General features: G+C 46.2%; 1 protein-coding gene across 1 annotated transcript in view; it reads right to left on the bottom strand.

Annotated features, from left to right (window-relative positions):
- Window positions 1–2,424, bottom strand: part of GRK7 (G protein-coupled receptor kinase 7) — a 44,015-nt gene extending 41,591 nt beyond the window's left edge. Inside the window, exon 1 of the mRNA XM_029616867.1 lies at window positions 1,826–2,424. Coding sequence (XP_029472727.1) covers window positions 1,826–2,392 — 567 coding nt within the window. The 5' untranslated portion in view covers window positions 2,393–2,424. The remainder of the gene's footprint in view (window positions 1–1,825) is intronic.
- Window positions 2,425–17,601: the final 15,177 nt, after the last annotated feature.

Genomic DNA, 17,601 nt, shown 5'->3' with positions numbered 1-17,601 from the left:
CAGAATCAGGGTTCCCCTCCTAAGAGTCTGGAAGCGGGGAAGTACAGAATCAGGGATCCCCTCCTAGGAGTCTGGAAGCGGGGAAGTACAGAATCAGGGATCCCCTCCTAGGAGTCTGGAAGCGGGGAAGTACAGAGTCAGGGATCCCCTCCTAGGAGTCTGGAAGCGGGGAAGTACAGAATCAGGGATCCCCTCCTAGGAGTCTGGAAGCGGGGAAGTACAGAGTCAGGGATCCCCTCCTAGGAGTCTTGAAGCAGGGATCCCCTCCTAGGAGTCTGGAAGCGGGGAAGTACAGAGTCAGGGATCCCCACCTAGGAGTCTGGAAGCGGGGAAGTACAGAGTCAGGGATCCCCTCCTAGGAGTCTGGAAGCGGGGAAGTACAGAGTCAGGGATCCCCTCCTAAGATTCTGTAAATAGAGAGCTTGAATATAGGGCTGAGGATTGCCTTCTAGGATAGCAGGTAGAAAGAGTGAGCATGAGACTTGGAAATACCAAATCCTGCAGCACAGAAAGAGTGAGCAGGAAGCCAGGGGATTCCCTTCCCAGGAACAGAGAGGCAGTGAGTGTGGGACCAGGGTTCTCCACCCCAGAGTGAATGCAGGCAAAATAATAATAAAAAAAAATCACTAATGTGATTGTTTTCTGGGTTTTCACTTGTACACACATCATTTTGAAAATAAATACATGAATGTATATAACATACGATAAAATAAAACCTTAAGCTATTAAGTCAGATATTTGATTTTTTTTTTTTTTTATAATTTCTCCTATTGTACGAAATTCAGTCTTCTCAGAATCTCCTTTCCTTCTGATCTTCTATTTTTTATCTAACAATCACTCTGGCATCTGTTATCTCTTTAATATCAGTTTTCATCTTCTCTTTTCTGATTCACTTGAAGTCTTTCTCTCTCTAGATCATCCCACTGCTTACCACTTATCACCACTGTCTCCAAATTCACTGCTGCCTGTCTATCATCCCTTTCAGCCATCAATCTCTGCCTTTATTCCCCTTCTCAGGCTCTCATTTACCTCTCTTTTTTACAATTCCCCTTCCAGCATCCATCTTCCACTCCCTCCTCTTGTCACCTTCCATCTCCACCTCACCTATCACTGGGAGTGTAGTATGGGTGGCCACAGGACTCTCAGCCATTGATGGGGGCCGGGGTTGGACAATAGGGAATTCTAATTGGGGGGGGGGGGGGGAGAAGGAGAAACAATTGCAACCTGTCTTCTCCCCCTTCTTTTTCTACTGGCTCTTGTCCCTCAGTTGTGGTTGGTGGTTGAGGAGAAAGGGCTGAGAGAAGAAGGCAAGGATGGAAGGACAGAGTTCAGAGAGAAGGCAAGGTTGGAAGGACAGAGTTCAGAGAGAAGGCAAGGTTGGAAGGATAGAGTTCAGAGAGAAGGCAAGGGTGGAAGGATAGAGGTCAGAGAGAAGGCAAGGTTGGAGGGACAGAGTCCAGAGAGAAGGCAAGGTTGGAAGGACAGAGTTCAGAGAGAAGGCAAGGGTGGAAGGACAGAGTTCAGGGAGAAGGATGGAAGGATAGAGTTCAAAGAGAAGGCAAGGTTGGAGGGACAGAGTCCAGAGAGAAGGCAAGGATGGAAGGATAGAGCTCAGAGAGAAGGCAAGGATGGAAGGATAGAGTTCAGAGCGGTGGGGCTCGGATATAATTCTTTTGATCCTACAAAGAGGGGGGGAGAAGAGAAGTAGGAAGGGTTCAACGACTGCTGGGATCCTGGAACCAAAAAGGCAGCTCGGGGGCTACCGGAAGGTACGGAAAAGATGCGCGGGGGCGGGGTCAGGAATGGGGGCGATCTCCGCTCCTACCTCTCCGTAGCCCCCCTTGCCCAGCACGCGGAACTCGTAGAAGTGCTTCTCAGTGACGGGCTGCCGCTCCAGGGCTTTCCACTGCAGGAAGCGCTCGTAGGCGGCGCTGGCCTGGAAGTCCCGGAAGGGGGCGCCCGCCAGGAAGGCCAGCGCCTCCTCCCGCGCCCGCCGCAGCCGCGCCTCGGGCAGCTCCAGCCCCGCGCGCTCCCCCGCGAGGCGCGCGCCCTCCCACCCCCCTCCTCCGGCCAGCAGCGCGCGCTGCAGCCGCGCCCTGTCCTCGCCCTCGGCCAGCTCCCACTCCTCCACGCGCTCCAGGAAGCCCTGCGCCCGCCGGTACTCGGGCACGCTGGCCAGGAAGTCGCCGAAGAGCCTGCGGCCGATGGGCTGCTGCCGGCAGACGCTGGCGAAGTGGGCGGCGGGGAGCGGCGGCTGCCGCCGGCGCGGGTCGCCGGCGCTGGGCAGGAAGAGGCTGCGGCGGCGCCGCTGCAGCTGCCGCGGGTCGCCCTCGCGGGCCTGCAGGAAGGCGGTGTTGGCGATCAGGTTGTCGAGCCCTCCCAGGTCGCACATGGCCGAGCCCGAGTCCTGCTCTCCGCCTGCTCCGCATTAAATACCCGCACGGGATTTCAGGGATGTGCGGCTGTAAGGAGCTTATGGCCGGGGCTGCTCGGTAAAACCTGATCCCCCGAGCGCCTGCTGCTGCTGCTTCTGACCTGTAACTCGGAAAGGTGCAGTGCAAGCAGGCAAGATCTTTCAGGTTCCGCCTGCAAGTGCCTTCACGGCGCCGGCGGAGAGGATTTCTAGCCCTCTAGCCGGGCTCGGACGTCAAGGGATGCGGATCATGTCCAGTCCACACAGCCCGTGTAAAACCGGACCCGACTCGCATGCACCAACCCTATGCAATTACAAACACATCTTCCGCTCAGATTCCCCAAATGAAGATCCTATTGCCGCATCAGTGAAGGGCAGAACGTTGCAGTGCTCCATAGGAAACGAAATACAAGAGTCACGATTTGATGTTGGATTAGGGAGATGCAGAGGGAATCTCTGAGAGGGTGGCAGATGCTCAGGCGATGGAAACCAATATTCCGTGACAGAAATCGAGCATCCTTGGAATAGACCCTGCTGAGATGTTGGGCAAGAGGCATAGGTGTCCATGCAAGGCAGGAAAGACCCTCTTGGGTCCTGGAAAGGGAACATTAGGCTGCCTTTTCAACTGATGCACAGGCCTGTAGACAGTATTTTTTTTATTAGAATTCAAGTAAAGAATTCCATATCCCAGAGACCTTATAATCTATGTGGACATTTTAGACAAAGCAATTTGCCCAGTATCAGAAGGCGCATTAGGGGAAGAAATGGGATTTGAACCCTGGTTTCCCTGATTCACAGGCCATTGCGCTAACCATTATGCTGCTACTTCTCCATGAAAGAAAGGAAAAAAAAGAAAAAAAAAAAAGATGTTGATTCAAGTATGGGAACTTTACACTCAGCTTCTGCAAATGACAGAAGACCTAAAATGGAAGAAAAGGAGCGATATCCTACAGGCAGGCAATCTTGTAGAGCTGGGATATATCCTTGAATCCAAGGTGGCCAAAATACAGCCAGCAGGTGACATCCGATGTGATCTTCTCACTCAGGCCTACCTGTACATTTCTTTGACCTTTGGGCACCCCTTCTCTACCTGTCTGCACCTCATCTGGACCCTGGACAGATCAGTGTAGGCAGAACCAAATGGGGACCAATTTGTCCTCCACTCCCATCATCTTCTGTGTTACCATCTAACTCTTAATGAAGATGGTTTAGATTATCAGTACTTTAATTATTCCCTATAAACTGATCTTTGCTCTGTGGTTTACAGAAATTGATTAACTTATAAACTTTTAGAATTCATCAAAGAAATCATAGATTAAGGTTGCCTGCAGAATAATTCTGTTTCAAACAAATTCACCTCAATCCAGCTTTCAAGTTCAAATAAAAATGTAGTATCTGTGATTTTTTTTCTATAGCTCACCTTTTTAATACATTTTATTCTTGAACTTGGAAATGTAAGTCTGTCAGTCATAAGACATTATATTCTTAATTCCCTTTTTTACGTCCATGGTTGGCTTTTTTACATGAAAAGCTTGGTTTAGAAAAGTTACAAAAATCATAGAAAATTAACAAATTGGTAAAAAACATGAAATTTTGAAACCCCATCTGAGAAATACTTTTGTTCACCCTCATTTGACTAATTTATGCGTTCCTACTCTAGGGGTACGGAGAAAGAGATGATTAATCAGGTTCCATAATTATGTTTCTGAAATCTTCCTAGTTCACACCTTGAAAGCTGACATTGCTAATAATTATGTGGATTCATATAAAGCCTTTCATTCAAACAAGATCCCACTTCACATGGTTTCAATACAACAGAAACAGCTGCAATCACCTCTGGATGGAGGAGCTGGCATTACTTTTTTGGCACCCAGACTGCGTAGACGTTTCAAAAGGCAGCAATAAAGTGAAACATTATTAGTCAACTAAAGGCATAAGGTGCTAACATTATTTGCCCACAGTAATTAGCATTTCTTTCCTGACAGCGCTAGAGTAGGCCCACATGATGTTTATTTATATTCTGCTTTTCTGCACCTCAAAGTGAATTACAGTCAGGTACTGCAGGTATTTCCCTGTCCCCAGAGGGCTCATAATCTAAGTTTTTGTACTTGAGACAGTGGAGGGTGAAGTGACTTGCCCAAAGTCACAAGGAGCAGCAGTGGCATGTGGATCCTGGTTTGTTGGCCACTGCTCTAACCACTAGGCACTCCCAAGATATTTCATGCACAAGCTTGAAAATGCAGAGTAAGTTAAATGAAGTGAATATTAATCTTAAACAAACCTGAACCTTTTTATACTGATTATATTTGGTGCATGCTTTAACCATTTCCAGACAATCTGAAAGAAGACGATACTTTTATATAAAGATAAATAGCAGCTTTAACTGCTATGCAAATGGGACACCTGATGCAGTATTCAAACACCTCAACCAGAGACCCCCATAATTGGTATTTTGGCAAGCCAATAAATAACGTATTGCCCTAATCCACCGAGGTTAAAATAAAACGCCTGAATCGCTGATCTGAAATCACTAGTTGATGTCTAGAACAGCCTATGGGACAAGTAGTGGCAACTAGGGATGTGCATTCGTTTAATTCGTTTCATACGTTTCCCATTACATGCCAATTAGATGTGCATTCGTTTCATACATTCATATTACATGCTTGTATAGGAAACGTATGGAACATATGAAACGAATGCACATACCTAGTGGCAACCAAAACGGACAGAACTTGAATATCATTGAGACAGAGTGTAAGGATAAGGTTGGGGAAGGGCACAAGTGTTTGCTCAATCCTGTGGAATTTTAGAGGAGCAAAAGGGGAAGAGCGCAAGTCAATAGACAGAGAACAATGGTATAGCTGCACTGGGCCTCCGAGAAGCCTGGGTAACCCGCACGGCATGACCGAGGCTCCAGCCCTAAGCTCAATGAGCACGGAGATGATTTGGACAGTGACTTCAGTGGCTGGATTATCACAGAGCTCGGTGGTTAGACGCAGGAAGAGTCGGCAGCCTGGGTGCCGCATTAAACATGGGGGCTTGTAAAAACCAAAGAGGAAGAGAACAAGTCCTGTAATGGCTCTTTGGCCACGCCTTTCCTTAAGAGTCCCCTCGGCAGAGACACTCAGTCTTTCCGACCTGTCTGCCTGAATTGTCAGGTTAAGGACTAAATCATACAGCCTGGCCTCTCGGTGCTATCCACTGTAAATTTGATTCAACTGGGATTTGCAAATGGCCTCCAACCAATGTCCTGTAACTTGTATTGTAATCTGCTTTGAGGCCACACGTGGAAAAAGGTGGAATATCAAGTCTATAAATAAATAAAAGCTCTCCAGCAGAAGGGGAAGAATTTCGGCAGAATTTCGGCACGCTGAAGACAGATATAGAGGGCAGTGGTAAAAGGCACTTGTGAAAGGTGATAAGTTTGAGAATCAGAGAGAAAGGCAACTGGGCATTGTGGATGTTTTAATTCGTACTTATCTGCCATCGGCTATAGTGTTTATTATTTGAAATCATTTTCAGCCATACCAGAAATGGTTCCTGTATTTCTTTCCCTAACATCAAACTATATTTCTCCAGATACCCTTACAAAACCGCTCCATCTCTTCAGTTTATGTAAACCACCTCCAAGTCTCAGCTGAACAAATCCTTAGAGCCGGTTCTTAGAATTCCCTAATTGATATGATGGGAAGGGCAATATTGAGCAAAGATTTCTAATCATTTTTTTTGTGTTTGCAAAAAGTGGAGAAATTACTTACCTGATAATTTTGTTTTCCTTAGTGTAGACAGATGGACTCAGGACTAATGGGTATAGTGTGCTCCTGATAGCAGTTGGAGACGGAGTCAGATTTCAATCTGACGTCACCACCAGTACATATACCCCTGCAGGAAGCTCTGCTCTTCAGTATTCTCTTCGAAAAGCAATTGTGGATATATGTGTGTCTGGATAATTTGATTAACTTGGTTAACTTGATTAACGTGATTAACTTGAACTGGTTGATACGTGTTGGAGCTGGAGACTGCCAGTGCACTCAACTGAGAAACGCCGACACCCGGTAACAATGGGTGTCTTAACTAGAGGAAAGCGTGGCTTTACCCGTGTTTGTCTTGCTCTCGGGGATTGTCACCCGAGGTTCCGTGTTTGGCGGCAGCCGTGGGTGGGATACTGAGTCCATCTGTCTACACTAAGGAAAACGAAATTGTCAGGTAAGTAATTTCTCCATTTCCTAGCGTGTAGCAGATGGACTCAGGACCAATGGAATGTACAAAAGCTACTCTTGAACCGGGTGGGAGGCTGCCTTTGGCCCACTTAGTACTGCCCTTGCGAATGCTATGTCCTCCCACGCCTGGACATCCAGGCAGTAGAACCTGGAGAAGGTGTGAATGGAGGCCCATGTCGCCGCCCGACAGATCTTGGCGGGTGACAATATCTTGGTTTCCGCCCAGGACACTGCCTGGGCTCTAGTGGAATGGGCCTTGACCTGTAGGGCAGAGGCTTGCCTGTCTCTTCATAGACCGCCTTGATTACTTCTTTGATCCAGCGGGCTATAGTTGCCCGTGAGGCTGCTTCCTCTTGTTTCTTCCCACTGTGAAGGACGAATAGGGGGTCCATCTTTCGTACGGATTCTGACCTTCCTAGATATCGGACTAGGAGTCTGCCGATGTTAAGCTGGCAAAGCCGGCGAGATTCTTCCGAGTCCTTTTGCTCGTCTGGAGATGGCAGCGAGATGGTTTAGTTTAGGTGGAAGTGAGAAACCACTTTTGGGAGGAAGGAGGGGAACATGCGTAGCTGTATGGATCCCAGTGTGAACCTGAGGAACGGTTCTCGGCAGGATAGTGCTTGAAGTTCGTAAATGCGATGGGCCGAACATATTGCCACTAGGAATGCCGTCTTCAAGGTTAGGAGTCGTAGGGGGAAGACCTCGGATAGGTCTGAAGGAGGCTCCTGCTAGGAAGTCTAGTACTAGGTTGAGGTTCCATAGGGTACCGGCCATTTTAGGGGTGGTCGAATCTGCTTGACCCCTCTCAGGAAGCAGGAGATGTCTGGATGAGACGCTAGGCTGGTGCCTTCCCCTTTGGCTCCGAAGCAGGCCAACGCGGCCACCTGAATCTTGATGGAGTTGAGAGACAACCCCTTCTGTAATCCATCTTGTAGAAATTCCAGGATCGAGTGGGAATTTTGACTGTCAGCGGAAGGATGTCGCGGTCTTCGCACCAAGCTTCGAATATTCTCCATATTTGTATGTAGGTCAGTGATGTGGAGAACTTGCGTGCTCAGAGCAAGGTGTCAATCACCGCCCTTGAGTATCCGCTCTTCTTCAGGCATGTCCTCTCAATGGCCAGACCGTAAGAGAGAATCGAGTTGGGTCTTCGTGGAGGATCTGGCCTTGCTGGAGCAGGTCCCTGTATGGAGGTAGAGGGAGAGGGCTCCCCGTCACGAGTCTTCACATGTCTGCGTACCACAGCCTTCTTGGCCAGTCTGGGGCCACTAGAAGTACTAGCCCCCTGTGGTGCTCTATCTTGCGGATGTTCCCGCCCAGTAGTGGCCACAGGGGGAAGGCGAATAGCAGGTCTTCCTGTGGCCAGGTCTGGATGGTTCCTTGGGATTGTGGTTCTCGTCTGCGACTGAAGAAGATGGGAACTTGGGCATTGGACCGGGTTGCCAGAAGATCCATGGCTGGGGTTCCCCAGCGGTTTACTATCAGCTGGGGGGCTGTGGTTGACAGCATCCATTCCCCTGGGTCTAGACTTTCACTGCTGAGGTAGTCCGCAGTGATGTTGTCTTTTCCCGCGATGTGGGCGGTTGAGATCTCTTGTAGGTTTGCTTCTGCCCACGCCATTAGGGGGTCTATTTCCAGGGACACCTGTTGGCTTCTGGTTCCTCCCTGGTGGTTGATGTAGGCAACTGTCGTAGCGTAGTCTGACATGACTGACCGATTTGCCTTGGAGTCTGTGACTGAACCGTATGCAGGCTAGTCTGACTGCCCAGGCTTCCATTCGGTTGATGTTCCATCCCGACTCTTCCTTGTCCCATTGCCCTTGGGCTGTCAGTTCCTGGCAGTGGGCTCACCCTCGTATACTCGTGTCCATGGTGAGCACGGTCCAGGTCGGTGGGGATAGCCTTACTCTCTTGCTCAGATGGTCCTCTTGTAGCCACCATTGGAGCTGGTTCCACACCTCCTCCAGGAGCTGGAGGCAGACGGAGTAGTCCTGGGACATCGGGTTCCACCGTGACAGTAGGGAGTGCTGTAGCGGTCGCATGTGAGCTCTTGCCCATGGAACTACTTCCAGGGTTGATGTCATGAGACCGAGGACTTGGAGGTAGTCCAATACTTTGGGGCGAAGCCTATTATGAAGGTCATTAATAATTATCAGATGTGGTTTTGATAATTGAGTATATGAATGCTGGACTTTGTGGTACTTGTATGGCAGTAGTTACAGATTTACCAACGGTCCAAAAATTGCAATTTTTGAGGTTAATGTTGGAAGAGTGATAATCATTCACTGCTATACAGTCTAATTCTCCCATCTTACTTCTTAGACTTCTGGCAATAGCATACAAACATTTCAAAGTTTGTTTTTTGTTTGTATTTTCATTCTGCTTTTTACTTGATAGGGATAAGTTAGAATTTTTTTCTCAGGTGAGTTTTTAGTTACAGGCACTTGGACTACTTTTCTTATTATTGGAACCTCACTGTTGGGATGCCCTAATTCTAATGCATCATTAGTATCCTTTGAAGATACCTTCCTCCGAACAATGCGCTGCTGAGTGACTGTCGGCTTTGCCCTTTGTTCTAGTTGTACCTGAAGACTGGAGGGTGGCTAATATAACCCCAATATTTAAAAAGGGCTCCAGGGACAATCCAGGAAATTACAGACCGGTTAGCCTGACTTCAGTGCCAGGAAAAATAGTGGAAAATATTCTAGGTATCAAAATCACAGAACATATAGAAAGACATGGCTTAATGGAACAAAGTCAGCATGGCTTTACCCAAGGCAAGTCTTGCCTCACAAATCTGCTTCACTTTTTTGAAGGAGTTAATAAACATGTGGTTAAAGGTGAACCGGTAGATGTAGTGTACTTGGATTTTTAGAAGGCGTTTGAAAAAGTTCCTCATGAGAGGCTTCTAGGAAAAGTAAAAAGTCATGGGATAGGTGGCAATGTCCTTTCTTGTATTACAAACTGGCTAAAAGACAGGAAACAGAGAGAAGGATTAAATGGACAATTTTCTCAGTGGAAGGGAGTGGGCAGTGGAGTGCCTCAGGGATCTGTATTGGGACCCTTACTTTTCAATATATTTATAAATGATCTGGAAAGAAATACGACGAGTGAGATAAATTTGCAGATGATACAAAATTGTTCAGAGTAGTTAAATCACAAGCAGATTGTGATAAATTGCAGGAAGACCTTTTGAGACTGAAAAATTGGGCATAGAAATGGCAGATGAAATTTAATGTGGATAAGTGCAAGGTGATGCATATAAGGAAAAATAACCCATGCTATAGTTACACAATGTTAGGTTCCATAGTAGGCACTACCACCCAAGAAAGAGATCTAGGCGTCATAGACACATTGAAATAGTCTGTTCAGTGTGCTGCGGAAGTCAAAAAAGCAAACAGAATGTTGGGAATTATTAGAAAGGGAATGGTGAATAAAACGGAAAATGTCATAATGCCTCTGTATCGCTCTATGGTGAGACCGCACCTTGAATACTGTGCACAATTCTGGTCGCCGCATCTCAAAAAAGATATAATTGCGATGGAGAAGGTACAGAGAAGGGCTACCAAAATGGTAAGGGGAATGGAACAGCTCCCCTATGAGGAAAGATTAAAGAGGTTAGGACTTTTCAGCTTGGAGAAGAGACGGCTGAGGTGGGATATGCTAGCGGTGTTTAAAATCATGAGAGGTCTAGAAGGGGGTGGATGTGAATCAGTTATTTACTCTTTCAGATAATGGAAAGACTAGAGGGCACTCCATGAAGTTAGCATGTGGCACATTTAAAACTAATCGGAGAAAGTTCTTTTTCACTCATTGCACAATTAAACTCTGTAATTTGTTGCCAGAGGATATGGTTAGTGCAGCTGTGTTAAAAAAAAAATTGGATAAGTTCTTGGAGGAGAAGCCCTTTACCTGCTATTAATTAATTTGACTTAGAAAATAGCCATTGCTATTACTAGCAACGGTAACATGGAATAGAGGGTACTTGCCAGGTTCTTATGACCTGGATTGGCCACTGTTGGAAATAGGATGCTGGGCTTGATGGACCCTTGGTCTAACCCAGTATGGCATGTTCGTATATTCTTAAAAGCTGCTCTATCTCCTTTCTAAAGGTTAGCGCCAGCAGTCTGGTGCCACCCTGGTTAAGGTGGAGCCCATCCCTTCGGAAGAGACTCCCCCTTCTCCAAAAGGTTCCCCAGTTCCTAACAAAACTGAATCCCTCTTCCTTGCACCATCGTCTCATCCACGCTTTGAGACTCCGGAGCTCTGCCTGCCTCTGGTGACCTGCACGTGGAACAGGGAGCATTTCAGAGAATGCTACCCTGGAGGTTCTGGATTTAAGCTTTCTACCTAAGAGTCTAAATTTGGCTACCAGAACCTCCCTCCCACATTTTCCTATGTCGTTGGTGCCCACATATACCACGACAACCGGCTCCTCCCCAACACTGTCTAAAATCCTATCTAGGTGACGCGTGAGGTCCGCCACCTTCGCACCAGGTAGGCATGTTACCAGGTGATCTTCACGCCCAGCTATCCACATTCCTAATAATCGAATCACCAGCTATGACGGCCGACCTAACCCATCCCTCTTTAACCTTTATTTCTCCTTATTCTTCTTAATTATTATATGTTGTAGTCTTGGTCTGTTTTGAAATATACTTTTTATTAGTATAGTTTACTCACTGTTATGATTGATTTATATTTCTTGATTTTGTTTTATGAGGACTGGTGATATTTCTATTTTTGCATTATAGCACTTTTTCTGTTCATACTCTATGACCTTTTTATTCTTATTTGGTGAGGGTCTGTCTGTGTTCTGCATTTGTGACGGAGGTGTGGTAGTCTGCTAACCAGGAAAAAGCCTTGTACCTCTGGGGTTGGAGGTCCTGCTGATTTTGTTAGAGGCCGGGGTCCATGACTGAAGGGCTCCTCGGGTGCGTAAGCCTGCTGGACACTTAAATACCTGCAATGGGGTTTGGTTGTCAGAGCTCCAAGAGGGACCTCCCCCCCAGGCCCTCATTGTGGTCGATAACTTGTAATGTGACGCCGGCACAAGAAAGTTTGCTCCGCCCTGCTCTAGTCCGGTCATTCTCAACCTAGTCCTCAAACACACCTAGCCAGTCTGGTTTTCAGGATACCCTCAATGAACGTGCACGAGATCGATTTGCATTTAATGGAGGCAGCGCCTCCATAGCCACCTCCTGCACCTTCACTGCCTCCTGGATGGTCTGGCTAGAATAGCGCAGCAGTGGCTCAAGCTCGCTGAGATCCAGGCGGTACCGTAAGAAAACAGGTGGGGGGGGGGGGGGGGGGGGTGTCAGGGAGGCGCACTTAGGGGGCCATAGGCGCTTCCACTGCAGGACACTGCTCTAGCGCAGTGGTCCCCAACCCTGTCCTGGGGGCCCACCAGCCATTCGGGTTTTCAGGATATCTGCAATGAATATGCATGAGAAAAAATTTGAATGTTATGGATGCAGTGCATGCAAATTTTCTTTCATGCATATTCATCGTGGATATCTTGAAAACCCGACTGGCTGGTGGGCCCCCAGGACAGGGTTGGGGACCACTGCTCTAGCGCAGTGATTGTTTCAGTACTGAGAGTATTTTTAAAAAGTTTGGCAGGAAGCTGAGTATAAAGGCATGAAGGACATTTTTAAATTAAGATCCTTACAGCTGAAACCTTTCGGTGCCTGGATTTAGAATTTTCCTCCCTTATAAAAGGTACAATTGCTCCTGATACACACTGAGCCGTCACCGTCTCTATGGTTAAGGAAAAGATGAATAGCTTCCTTTTTTATCCTATTCTGATTAAAGGCTAAATATAAGGCAGCTTTTGGAGATTAAGGAAGAACATCCACTGTGTAAGTGTATGAAATGCCACACTAGCTCCCATCATAGTTAAGTGTTGAAAGGACGTTCACAAATCCTCATGCCATCTGTGCCTCATTCAGAAACCAGCTCCAGGCTCAGTTGTGTGCGCCTCTTTCACTTTTAATCTTTCCGTACAACCTCCTTTCCTCTGGAATTAAACTTTACATTTGTTATTTTAGCTGCTGCTGCTGTTGTAACCAGAACTCTTTTGGGTGCGAGGGTTTTGTCCAGCAGCACGATATATTTGGGCATCCCTGTGCTACACCAATAACCAACCAGTGAGGAGTCACAGTGATGAAAAATAGTATATTAATAGGTGCATAAAACAAGTGTTATCTAGAGACCTTCATCTACCAAAGGAGAGTGTATTTGCTAAACAACTGTTCTAAAACGATTACTTTTTTTTAAATAGAAAGTTAAAGCATTTCAGAACTGCTCAGATTTAATCTTTGCTCTCGTGTGTTTGGTTTGTTTTTTTTTCTTTGCGAGATCATTTTCAAAATTGCATATAAAAACAAAGTTCACTATAAGAAACGGAGAGCACATACCTTCAGTTTAGTGAATTTTAGAAACATATGCTAGCATCAAGATTCAAGGTCTCTCTTTGAAAGGAGGAAAGCCCTGCCTGTAGCACATGACCTGCACCTTTGTGGTCACACCTTTTCGTTTTAAATACTGAATGGACCAATCACAAAACAGCAGCATACAACAGCAGCCAATGGGAAGCCCGAACCTAAATCAAAGTGACCCAGTTCTTTCATTTAGACCCTTCAGTGTGACTGTGCCTGGTTGAACAATCCATCGTTGTTCCTTGTAATTCAACGAGGAAGCGATAGCACCGCCTCATTTATTTATTTATTTAACGTGTTTTGTATACCATCATTCGGTTTCACCATCAGAATGGTTTACAGTGCTCGTGAAATAAATATTATTACAAATTACAAATATCAGAGCAGCATAATGGCATCAGGAAGGGAAGTTTGAGGTTTGAATGTTAGTTGAGGACATATACAATAGTTATTACATGTTAATAGTCTACTATCATAACAATGTTCATACAAATGGTAGTATTGATTTATAAGAGAAAATATTGTTAGCTAAATGCTGGGGGTAGTAGTTGTGGTCAATTGCACATTGGCTTCGTTGTTTAACTGGAGGAGGTTATTTAATTGCTTGGTGGATGAAGGCTGTTTCTTGTTGTTGGGTTGCGTGGTTGATTGTTGGTTTAGTTGCTTGAGATGGTTTGAGTAGGCTCTGGTGAAAAGCCAGGTTTTCAGATCTTTTTTGAAGCCTTGCTGTGGTATGGATGCGGATTCAGCAACCGACCACCTTCAAACTTCTGAGCGAGTGTTAAACACAGTTTCACAACTGGTGCTTCTTCCCTCAATGGATTAAGTCGGCTGCGGTGTTCCCAGAGCCGTCTTTTCACTGGCCATGACTTCCTTACCAATGTAAAGCAAGGGACAATTACATTGAATAAAATAAACAACAATACTGGAAATTACAATACTGTGTATGCCTGTCTTTTAAATTGAATGTGAGAATGCAGATGTTCCCAGGTAACAGCTGATATTGTACTTATGGCCCCTGAAGCAGGGTTCACTTCCCACTCAGGGATTGCTAAAGGCAAATTACCTCTTGCTCTGGTGCAAATAAATGCGGTGAATAACCTGATATTGTTCTTGCACATAAATGACATTCATTACATGGATAGTGTCCAAGAATTGGTGATACTTCTAGCAGGCGATTGTAGCACGGCCCTAAGCACATGATCCACGATATTTCGACCTCTAGTGTATGACATCATTGAAGGCTCCATTAATATGGAATGAAGAGTAAACTACAGCTCACAGAAACATGGAATCTGGTCTGCACCTCATTTTAAAAAACAAACAAACCATCATCTTCCACCTTGTGTGAAATTTGTCCTCCTGGGATTTGCTCTCCTTGAAATGGAGGACCCGGCTTTTCATCCTCCCCCGAATTAAGGGGGGGGGGGGGGAGGATGAAGTAACCTTAGTAAAACTAAGAAAACTTGGAAAACTGCCCTGCTCACACTACAGCCGCGGCATCACCTCCAGGCTATGCTCCTTACTGCCCTCCCTTTTAGTTTGTTAAGGGGGCTGGAGCTTGCAAGGAGGGCCTCAGTGCACGTGTGGGGGACACCTTCAGAGCCAGACTCTTCACGGACTGGCACTCGCAGGCCCTGGGGCACTACGACGAAGGACAGCAGGACAGACCCAGGGCTCCCTACAGGACAGAACAGTCCTAGGGCTCCCTGCAGGACAGAACAGTCCTTTCTGCTGCACCGGGATGCGTGGGGAACACAAATCCAACTGGCTTCAGTGGCCCATAGCTCCTTATTCTCCAAAATGCTTGGATAAACAAAAAACACAGAGCTGAGAAAAGGTTGTGAGTGCCCTAGGATGGTCTATGCTTAACAGCTTAATTTCAAAACATTATCCCCTTCAAAAATAACTCAGACAAAAAGTGTTATTCCATAATTATCCTTGTGTGAAAAAAAATATGTAACTGGTGCCACCTCCTTAAGCAGCAATGACTTCCCCCTAAATGTTTTCTGTGACTATCACTCAGTCTCTCCCAGCAGCCGTAAGGATTTTTGGTCCCTGTTTCAGCTCTGCTGAGACAGGAGGGCTTCAGGCCTTGCCCCAACCTTTCACGAGGTGTAGGTCAGAACTTTGACTTAGCCCACCAAAAACATGAAATATGGCTCCATCAACCAAAGGCAAGCCATCCAGCTCTTGTTGTAGCAAAGCAGCCCCAGCCCCTGATACCACCACCACCTACCTTGCTTGACAGTCGAGACAAGTTTTTTTTTTTTACTTTGGAAGACTGCGTGTGGTTTTCACCAAAACAAAACATGACTCCTCTGTCTAGAGCCCGTTATGCTAGAAGCCTTTTTCCTGCCGAAGCTTGTTGTAGAACCTGAGGTAGGGAGTAGTGGTCTTTTTAGCTTTCCTACCATGACTAAGATTACAATTCAGTGTTTTCCCGATGATTAACACCAGGCAGATCTTTAGCTGTTAGGCTCGGGTTCTTTTTGTGAATGACTTTCAAGGTTGCTGTTGGGGTGATCTTATCATGACAATCGCACCTTGGTACAGTCATAGTATTGCTTCAGACTTTTTTCATTTATAGATTATCTGTCTGACAAGGGATGGATGGATGGAGCCTCAAATGTTTAGAAGTGGTCTTTCAACCCTGTCCAGACAGCCGTGCATCAACTGCTCTATTTTTTGTTGACCCCCCAACATTTCTTTTGATTGTTGTATAAGTTCCCATGAACTTTTAGGATGAAGACCACACTCAAACCATTTTTGACCTTTATAATCAGTCAGGCTGCCTAAATTCAGGGGTGCAGGTTAGTTTACTTGTCACCAAATTAAGCACCCGCTTCTAGTTAGCCCATTAAATTGTGATAAGACCAGTAGTTCACTTAATGTGTCACACCTACTGATCCTAAATTAGTCTTATTGTTCCTACTTTACATATTATTGTCTCAACCAACACAGACTTGTTGAATTTATACTCTATTGTACAAAGACTGGCTAAGGGGAGCCTGGTAAGAATTTGTAATTCCCAATTTTCAGCACTGTAGTCACAGAGACAAAACATTTTTTAAGAGAAAGGTCACATTTGTGACTCTTGTCTGCAGCAGGAGCAGTCTCGGGCCAGTAAGGGCATCTGCTGCAACACACCTTACTGTTAGTCTGACAGAAAATAGGTATGCTATCTCAGGATCTCACGGAAGGAGGCAATGCCCCAGGCCTCTAGGATCCCCCTTCTACTTATTCTGTATTTGATAGCTATGCTTTTTTTGGCAGAGTCTGAGGGTGCTCAAATTCTTTGCTGCTGGGGTTTTGCTGAGAATAGCCCCAGTTTCGTGGAGTGATGGTGCAGGAATATTTTCTAGAGAAAGCACCTGACTCTGCAGGTAGGTGGGTCCTGTGGGCAAGGAGTAAGCCACAGATCGCTTCCATGCACTAGGGTGCTGCTGACAGGAAGGGGAATAAAATCACTACTGATGGCCTTTATAAATTATGATGCTGGGCTTAGTTACATCATTTAACAATAGCACAACACTGCATCAGGAAAGAGGTTTTAACAGCCGAAGAGGAAAGGAATAAAAGAAGAGAGAATGGCAAAATATACAGACCAAGAAAGAGGAAATCATGCTTTAGATTTAGACTGTAAATCGGGGAAGAGCCTGAAGCCACCACCGAAAGAAGAGACGAGCAGACAGCCGAGTAGTGGGGGACAGCCAGCAGCAAAGACGACGGTCCTTGGACCCAGATTGGTTGGGATGCTGGCATTTCGTTAGCAGGGTGGGCCAGAAGTGCTCCAAAAACCTTGCCTCTTTTTGGTTACCCAAATCACATTTCTGCGCTTTAAAAATACAGTTTTCTAGAGGTTATGTTGTCATTTCTTACAGAAAAGGTCTGCCTATTTTAGTGCATTTTATTCCAGCACAGCGCTGCACTGGGCACGTGGTTTCTCCCTTCTACTCCATGGGAAGTTTATGTCCTTCCCAAGCTCGCCTCAGGATCCCTCTCTTACATTTTGACAGGTGCAGCAACCCTACAAAACTTCATGCTGCGAAAACTACAGGCAATGTTTCTCTTAACCAAGCACAGCACAAGCTTAGTCACAGAAGTGGGGACAGAACAGGCAAGAGTTCCTGTGACTAGAGGGTTTTTCCAAGTGGGTGACCCTCCACCACCTCCTCCTTTATTGGGCACTGCTCGCTCATCGCAGCAGTTATAAAAGGTGGAAAACAGTACAGGACTGTACCCCTTCCCGCTCAATCTATTACACCTGATCCAGCCTGGAAGAAATGCTGTAATAATTCTGTAGCCTAGGACAGGACAGATGTAGGGTACAACATTTTTATTTCAGCATTTGGCTTAGAGCATAGTGCTGAATACTCGCTCCGAACTCACACACCCCCCCCCCCCACCTCATTTCACTGCAAAGCTCCTTGCCTCTTGTTTTTAATGAGGGACTGACGCACTTCTCCGGCCTCACTGGTGATCTCACCCAGTAAATAACCCCTACTTGACGCCAAGCCCTGCTGTGA

The sequence above is a fragment of the Rhinatrema bivittatum genome, chromosome 9 (assembly GCF_901001135.1).
Source record: "Rhinatrema bivittatum chromosome 9, aRhiBiv1.1, whole genome shotgun sequence".
Lineage (NCBI taxonomy): Eukaryota > Metazoa > Chordata > Amphibia > Gymnophiona > Rhinatrematidae > Rhinatrema > Rhinatrema bivittatum.
This window is presented reverse-complemented; position numbering and strand designations above follow the sequence as displayed.